Consider the following 8,408-nt stretch of genomic DNA (forward strand, 5'->3'; position numbering starts at 1 on the left):
GTTTATCTGTTCGAGTATGTCTCCACCTTGTGGTCAATGCTGACATGACCACCACCTCCATCTTCCAAATCTTCACCAGTACCCAATTTAACCCTCACAATAAACCACTGAAGTCCTAGTACAGGCATTTGCCATAACTATTTGTTAAGTGAGGTGATGGGACACCTCCCTGCCAAGGGTCTAGGAGCCCCCAGCCTGTGCTGGCCCGTCACCTGCTGGGGGAGGAGCTTCGCTCCAAGCTGTGAGTGCTCTTCAGGGGGCTCAGAGGCGTCAAGCAGCAGAACCAGGATTTAATCCTGACTCAGGCCTGGCTGGATCTAAGCTGCCACTCATGCTGGGTTTTAGCCCCTCCACACCCACCGCCGTGAACTAATCTCTGCCTCACTGCCTGGAGTCTGGGGCAGACCTCTGGAAGGAAGCTGGCTCCTTTGCTGAGCTACAAGGCACTCATGTCCTCTCAGCTTTAGGACCTGAGCCTCCAAGTTGCCCTGCACTCGCCTCCTGCAGTGCACCGCTCCTGAGATCCTGGTAAGCAGCCCAAGGGTGAGGGGGCGCGCGCGTGGCAGACAGTTCTCGGCATGACACTCCCCTCCTGTCACAGGGGTGTGTGTGGGGTGGGATGGTGATGGGCTGTGGACATGGACATGAAAGTGGAGCTACATCCCAGGGACAAAGGCTTGCAGCCATTTCCAAGGCTAATAAACTCCTTTTAACCAGTTTCATTATCAGGGAGCTCCTTCTACCTAAGTGACTTTCAATCTCAGTGCACGCTGGCTCACTCCCACAAATATCTGGCTCTTCTGCCATCTATTGTTCAAACTCAGGCCCAAATAAATCAGCTTTCTCGGTCCACTGGGACCACACAGCCCAAAAGCAGGGCGCAAGGAGGCTGCCACCAGGACCCCCACCCCATCCCCACCCGAGTCTAGCAACCCACACATTTCCTTCCCGCCTTCAAAGACAAGACACAGGAGAAGAGTTTTTAACGTTTTAATACAGGTCAGGATGTCGGGTTCATTTCAGCTCCTTCACCGCCAAACCTAGAGCGAGAGAGGCAAACGCGAGGCATCAGAAGAGTCACAGCTGCTTGTCTGGGATCTGTTCTGAGTTAAGAAGGCTCACAGGGCTCAGACAGTAAGCCCACAGGGAGGTTTCAATAAGTGTTTGACAAAAACCCAAAAGCCAAACACCCGTCAGCCTTTATAGACGGGCCCAGGGGCTCCCACACACGAGCAGCACCAGCTAACCTTCGCGGTGGCCAGGCAGCCTCTGGAGCTGCTCGGTGCTCCACCCAGGATGGACCTGTTTAATGCATGCTCACGGCCCGCGGTACTTAATCCATTTTCCAACCTGTAAAAATGGGGATCCTCTGTCCTAACTGGTTTGGCTCAGTGGATAGAACGTCGGCCTTTAGACTGAAAGGTCCCAGGTTCGATTCCAGTCAAGGGCATGTACCTTGGGTGCGGGCACATCCCCAGTGGGGGTGTGTGTGTGCAGGGGGCAGCTGATCAGTGTTTCTGACTCTCTATCCCTCTCCCTTCCTCTCTGTAAAAAAAAATAAATAAATAAAAAAACTAAAAAACAAATACTAAAAAAAAAAATATATATATATATATATATTTTAATGGGGATATATATATATATATTTAAATGGGGATCCTAAAAACCAGCATCTGCCTGGTGGGATGAAATGAGGTACAGAGTAGGTGTGAGCTGTTACTATTCTGCACTAGAAAAGCATGAACCAGGGAAACACGTTCACCTCGGCCAGGGCACCGTGTCGGAAATAACCACGGTCGCCGACAATGGCATGAACAGATGCTTAGACCACAGAATGGACTCGCCTCTACCTGGGCACAACTCAAGCACAGGCTGGCGATGCGGGCACCGCCCACAGCATGCGCACTCACCCGGGGGCAGGGACTGCTTCAGCTTCTCAGCCTTCTCCTTGTCCGTGATGACCAAGGTGTACAGGTACCTGCTGCATCGGACTTTGAACTTCACATTATCCTTATTCTTCTTGATCTTGACGGCTACCAAACGGACCAGAATCAATAATTTAATCGCAACAGACATCACTTGGTTCACCTGCTTTATACATATGTAGAAAGTGGTACTTATGACCTAAACCACGGCCACAGCTGTGCCTGACCCGTCCTGTCCCTCTGCTGAGACAGAAAACAAGCTTCCCTCTGACCCCAATATTCAAAACCGCCACAGGCTGCTTCCCCCGGTTATTAACTCATGAACCTATGGCTTGGTCTTCACGGCTTGTTTATGTGTCTGTCCGTCGAACACACCCTAGAACACTGCCCCGTCTTACTTTCTGAAGGGAAGGAGGCAGCTTATAAAGCAAGCAGATGGCCATCTGCTGGGACCAGAATTCGCTGCTCCCCTTTGGAAACCCGTCTCTGTGATGGCACGCCACTGGGGGGGGAGGGGAGAAGAAAGAACAGTGAGTATGGCTCACACTTTTCCTACACGGACACAGAGCCATTTCTGGGCCCATCCCTGCCCCAAGTTCTACGTCAGGACCACCACTCAGGCGGCGAGGAGCCCCAACTGCAGCCCAGCCCCAGCGCAGGGTGGGAGGCCTGGGGATCTGGTCAGGGACAGGCATCAATGCGCTGCAGCGCCTCTGGCTACTGGGAGACAGACTGCTTCCCCGGGGCCAGTCATTTCAGGGCCCACCAAAGCCTGCACCCCAACTTCTTTAGAGACAGCTCAGGGCTCGCCCGCAGGATGTGTTAACGGGAAGGCCAATCAAGAGGAGGTGGTGGTAAGGACCGAACAGGCTCCTGTGCTCAGCCCCAGCACCTGACCAGACACCCACACCCAGCGCCTCACAGCAGCAGCACAGGCCAACTTGTACCCACAACCCCGTTTCTGCCAACAGCTGCTGAAGGCACAGGCTCGAAGCAGGATGCTGAAGCACCGTGGCTCAGCCGGCACCCGGCACTGGCCGCCTTTGCTCAAGTAGCTGCGTCGGCCATAGTGTTAGCTGTACACCTATTCGCACTTGTATAGGATCTCTTAAGAGATTTATTCCCCATCATCACGTGATGCATTAACTCCAGTTACAGGTGTATGCCAGGCACTGAGGGACAAGGGACACCTGCACGTCACTGTTCATGGCAACATTACTCATAATAGCCAGAGGGGGGAGCCCTCCCTGTCCGCAGCAGGATGCACGGATCAACAGTGTGATCTAGCCATTCCACGGGGACTCGGCCTGGAGGACAGGATGCTAAATGAGAAAGCCCGTCACAAAGAACAGACACTGATCTCATTAAGAGGTCCCTAGGCCAGTCAGAACGATGCAGTGGCATGTACAGTTTATGTGCAAGATCAAGGGTTTGGGAGATGCAGTGGGAATGTACTTCATAGCAGCGAAATGTACACTTAAAAATGGCAAATTCTCACCATGTAGATTTACTTTAGAATTAAAAAGGGCCCTCTAATGCCCAGGGGACCATGGCCTGTCTTCACAGGACACACAGTACAGAATCAGGCCCCCAAACAGAATTAAAATGCAAACAAATAAATGGATTTAGTGTCAATCCTCCAATGGGCCATCATCCCACTGTCACCCAGCAACACGAGGAAGAGGTGTCATGCTTACGTTCGCCACAGCTATTGCTAGAGCTGGGACTGAGCCAGGCAGTGACCCCCAATTTCCTGCTCGAAACTAAATCTCTGTATTGCACACCAACACCGCCCCCCTGGCACCTGTGGTCCCCACAACCATCCGCAGGGCGGGCATTCCCACCAGCTGCTGCTCACCCCTCACAGGTGATCACCATCTCATCCATGTCACCCTGCGGCCAGCTTCAGGTCCCGGGGACAAACAGGACCCTCCCTTCCCCAGAGCCCCCTGAAAGGCTCTCCCAACCCCACTCTGTCCCCTGGGGACAAGGAGCATTAGCGAGGGCCGGCTCAGCCCCGCAGGCCCACTTCCACAAAAGGACTTTCCCTCCGGAGAACCCTCAGGGGGGGGAGGAAGCTCTTATGGAGAAGACGATCCTAGGTTAACACCGCGCAAGGAATCCAAGCTCTCTCTTGCTCTAAGCACAAGCCCCCAGACTTCCTTCAACTACCATGAAGGAGTCTCAGCAGGACCCCTAAACTGGTGTAGGAATGGGAAGACCCACGGGGTCCCAGCACACAACAAGCAGAGGCTCGCCTGTTTCCGATGCATCGCTCCCTCTTCCCTTTACACAGCCCGGGAAACCAAGACCCGTAGGGGTGCAATTACTGAATCAATCAAGTTCCCCGCGAGCTGGGCCTGCCCTCGGCGCAGAACCGAACCTGCAAGCACCCATCCCGGGTTTGCGGGACACGCATCTGCAGGCGTTCGCCCAGGAAGGCTTCTGTTCGGAGCCCTAAACCCCAGCCACGAGGGACCAGCTTTTTTAAATGTTCAATCAATCGGCCTCCCGCCTGCCATGTGGGAAGGCGCTCCCGGGGCAGCACCGGGGTGGGGGCGGCTCCACGCCAACGCGATCCTTACCTTCTCCTCCTCCTCGCCCGCCCCCCGGAGCGGCCACTTACATTTGGCGTCCTTCCGCCGGGCTGTGAGCAGGAAGTCCTTGATCTCCTCAATCTTGCGAGGCTGCGATACAGAGGAAACGGGTGTGAGCTCAGGCCAGACATCGCTGGCGATGGCCGAGTCCCCCGGCCCCGCTCGGGCCCCCGGAGACCCTCGCTCCGGGGCCCCCACCTCCCGGAGGTCTCAGCAGGGGCCGTACTCACCATGGCTGCGAGGCGCGGAGCGTGCGGCCGGCGCCTGCGGGGAGGACAGACATTAGCGTGATCAGGGCGCCGGGACCAACAGGGACTCCCCGCCTCCGCTTTTCCTCCCCGAGCCCCCGAAATGCCGGCCCCACTGCACTCTACCCTCTTCCCTCTTCCCTTGACCTAGGCCCGGGGTCCGCAAGTTGCCCTCGGCCGTGGATTACCTCGGATTAGCCCCACTATTCCCTGTGTACCGCCAAAGAGGCACTTACAACAAGCGGCCAGAGGCGGAGAGGGTGGGAAAAGAACGAAACTTCCGTTTCCGGGCAATTAAGCCCTGCCCCAGGAGGAACTGGGTACGGTGTCTGCAAAGGGTCAAGAATTACCAGCATGTAAGCGTTCGCCCTTCCCATTGCAGCACCTCTGCCCCCTGTAGGCCTAGATTAAAAGTGCAGCTCCAGCCGAAACCGGTTTGGCTCAGTGGATAGAGTGTCGGCCTGCAGACTCAAGGGTCCTGGGTTCGATTTTGGTTAAGGGCATGTACCTTGGTTGCGGGTTGGGGGGTGTGCAAGAGGCAGCTGATTGATGATTCTCTCTCATCGATGTTTCTAACTCTCTGTCCCTCTCCCTCTCTGTAAAAAATCAATAAAATATATTTTTAAAAAATAAATAAAAGTGCAGCTCCACACATGGATGGGGCCATCTCCCTCCTCCACTCCCTTCCCTTTTCTACCCTCGACCCCATGCCTTTGCTAGATTTTATTTTAGACCCAGTTTGAAGACCTAAATCTTATCTCTACCACCGTCATTAGATCAGTGCATTGGGATTTTCCTCATTTGAATGAAGGAACCTTCTTCTTCTTCTTCTTCTTCTTCTTCTTCTTCTTCTTCTTCTTCTTCTTTTAAGTGTTTTTTTCTTGATTTTTACAGAGAGAGGAAGGGAGAGGGATAGAGAGATGGAAACATAGATGAGTGAGAAATATTGATCGGCTGCTTCCTGCATGCACCCCTACTGGGGATGGAGCCCGAAACCCAGACATGTGCCCTGACCAGGAATCCAACGGTGACCTCTTGGTTCCTGGGTCAGCGCTCAACCACTGAGCCACACCAGCAGGGCGGGACCTTTTTATGTCTATTTTAGGACCTCTCTCTAAGCATTCCTCACATTTCCTTCTGGGAGTAATCCCAATAGCCGAGCTTCTGTCCTTACCCATGGGGACAACCGTGAAGGGTTGTCGGAGCCGGGAGAGGAGTCAGGGCTTGAACCCAGGCTGCTTGGGTCCCCCAGCCCAGGCTGCCGAGGACGTTCGAGGCTGTGCCTAAAACGGCTGTCGGTCGGGGAGGCCCTCGCCGATGTTAGATGTTATTTTTGTGGCACATAATTACTCTCCCCTCTCAGGCAGCCTCTCTTCAGGCGGCTCCGGGAGGCCCGTGGTTATCGACTTTATTTTTATCCTCCGCGTTTATTTAATTTATTTTTAACCTCTCTACCAGTGTCTACGTTTTATTATATTTGTTTCCCAAAAATTTAATAACTGCACAACGGAATGTAATTGCCTTGTGTGTTTGTTACACTTGAAGCGAGAGTACTTTACCATGAACTTCACGTTGACCTCGCCCATCTCTCTAGGGTTAGATGAGCTCAGGCTGAGCATATTTTCCGGGGGGGCTGGGCTACCGGGAAGCATAGACCCACAGGGAGACCCCCCCCAATTCCTCTGATTGTACTAGAGAGCCTTTGAGAAGAAGCCAAACCCTGTGTCTGTAACTGCGGAGGCCTCTGGGTGTCAGCAGTGGGAAAGGTCCACTGGGAGGGGCAACGTTAGATTGTCCAAAGGTTGGGGTTCAGGCGGAGAGGAATGGGTGCCTCCCTCCCGAGCTGAGAAGGGTGTTCCCAGACCCTCCGCCCGCTGGGCCGGCCTCCCCCACCTTGGGCTGATGCCTTTCTGGTCTCCTCTGTTCCACCGGCTCCACCCGAACGACTGGCCTCTTAACGCGCTGGGCGCCGACCCCAGGCTGAGCCTGCACCGTCCCTCCAATAACAAGCTCTGCTCACCTCCAGGGCTCAGCTCCCACCTCCCCTCAGGCAGGACCCTTCGCCTTGGACTCCGGACACTCACCTCTCGTAGGCTGTGCGTGCAGCAGCCCTCAACCTTTCGTACATTTGTTCTGACTTCTCTGAAGGTGAGAAAGGGGTTCACCTCCTATGGACAGCTCCTGAAACGCGTTCCTCCTCCATGCATACAGGCGGAGCTCAACGCGGACACTGTAGGATTCTCAGGCTGGGCGCTGCTTCGGAGCTCACTCCCTCTGTGCAGCGTGGGCCGATAGATGTAGGGATGGAGGAGTGAATGAATGAAGGGATGGAGAGATGGGGAGGAGGGAGGGAGGGAGGGAGGGTTGAATTGGACCATGCCGTGCCAGGCACATAGTAGGTCCACACAAATATGTGTTGAGTGGATGCCTGGTGCTTCTGCCCGCGGCAGGGACAGGGGCGGTGGGAGGGGCGGGGCCTCCCTTTTGGCAGAGAGCCCGGAGAGACAGATGCTGCCCTCCTGCATTGGACAATAAGCGGGCAGAGATGAGCAGTAACGACACACTGAGGCAAATTTGTTCAAGTACCCAAGTTTTCCTCGGGGGGATGAATGGCCAGATAAACGCAGCTACTGAAGGGCGAGGCCAGGAGCCGGAGGGGGCACTGCCCACGCTTCAGGGGAGGGTGAGCCCAAAGGTCATGGGGTGGCTGTGACTGCGCTGACCAAGCCCTGGCCCCTGTGAGAGGAGCCAGGACGCCCCATTTTACAGAAGCGCCCGGTGAAGACACGTGAAGTCTAAGGGCCCAGGGCGCCCCCTGCAGGACATGGAGGCCCGGGTTTGAGAGCGGGGTGGTGTGGGGGGTGGAGGAGGGGCACCCTAAGTGGCCTCCCCCACTTCCCGCTGCTCTGGTGGGTCTGCCTGGGCGCCCTGGGCTCGCCACACAGTAGCTGAGGCCCATGGTCCAGTCTCCCCTCCGTCACTTGCTGGCTTCTGAAGCGAGGCCTGTGGGGGCCGCGGCCTCCTCTCCTCCCTGCAGGGCTGCTGGGCAACCTCAACGGGATCATTTAAAAAGCCAGGCAGTGCCCTCCCGGCTTCCTCCAGGTCTGGACGTCACCCCTGCCCTGGGTGCGGTGCCCCAAAGTGGCCACACGGGGATGGAGTGGCAGAGATGGAGGCATGGAGGCAGGGTTGGAGGGATGGAGGCAGAGATGGAGGCATGGAGGCAGGGTTGGAGGGATGGAGGCAGAGATGAGGGATGGAGGCAGGGATGGAGGGATGGAGGCAGAGATGGAGGCATGGAGGCAGGGTTGGAGGGATGGAGGCAGAGATGAGGGATGGAGGCAGGGATGGAGGGATGGAGGCAGGGATGGAGGGATGGAGGCAGAGATGGAGGGATGGAGGCGGAGATGGAGGGATGGAGGGATGGAGGCAGGGTTGGAGGGATGGAGGGATGGAGGCAGGGATGGAGGGATGGAGGCAGAGATGCAGGGATGGAGGTGGAGATGGAGGGATGGAGGGAAGGAGGGATGGAGGGATGGAGGCAGAGATGGAGGGATGGAGGCAGAGATGAGGGATGGAGACAGGGGTGGAGGGATGGAGGCAGGGATGGAGGGATGGAGGGATGGAGGCAGAGAAGG

The 8,408-nt window shown here is 55.9% G+C and overlaps 1 protein-coding gene across 4 annotated transcripts; it reads right to left on the reverse strand.

Annotated features, from left to right (window-relative positions):
* Positions 1-974: 974 nt before the first annotated feature.
* On the reverse strand, positions 975-5,102 carry RPL38 (ribosomal protein L38). Of its 4 annotated transcripts, none has more exons than XM_036407688.2 (5): positions 5,007-5,102; positions 4,753-4,786; positions 4,552-4,612; positions 1,911-2,033; positions 975-1,040 (listed from the first exon to the last, which is right to left on the reverse strand). In XM_036407688.2, exons 2-5 carry the CDS (start codon positions 4,753-4,755, stop codon positions 1,015-1,017), a joined length of 213 nt encoding a protein of 70 aa, XP_036263581.1. In that variant the 5' UTR covers positions 4,756-4,786; positions 5,007-5,102; the 3' UTR covers positions 975-1,014. The 4 variants fall into 4 exon arrangements, with proteins under 4 accessions (XP_036263581.1, XP_045426709.1, XP_036263583.1 ...); XM_045570753.1 differs by having other exon boundaries at positions 5,003-5,046; XM_036407690.2 differs by having other exon boundaries at positions 4,959-5,020.
* Positions 5,103-8,408: the final 3,306 nt, after the last annotated feature.

This window comes from Pipistrellus kuhlii, unplaced genomic scaffold (genome assembly GCF_014108245.1).
Source record: "Pipistrellus kuhlii isolate mPipKuh1 unplaced genomic scaffold, mPipKuh1.p scaffold_m20_p_37, whole genome shotgun sequence".
Taxonomy (NCBI): Eukaryota; Metazoa; Chordata; class Mammalia; order Chiroptera; family Vespertilionidae; genus Pipistrellus; species Pipistrellus kuhlii.

Coding starts and splice junctions, on each gene's coding strand:
- RPL38 (XM_036407688.2), bottom strand. Junction 2,034..4,551: donor CCGGCGGAAGGACGCCAAAT/GTAAGTGGCCGC, acceptor TCCGTTTGGTAG/CCGTCAAGATCAAGAAGAAT. Junction 1,041..1,910: donor GAAGCAGTCCCTGCCCCCGG/GTGAGTGCGCAT, acceptor CTCTCGCTCTAG/GTTTGGCGGTGAAGGAGCTG.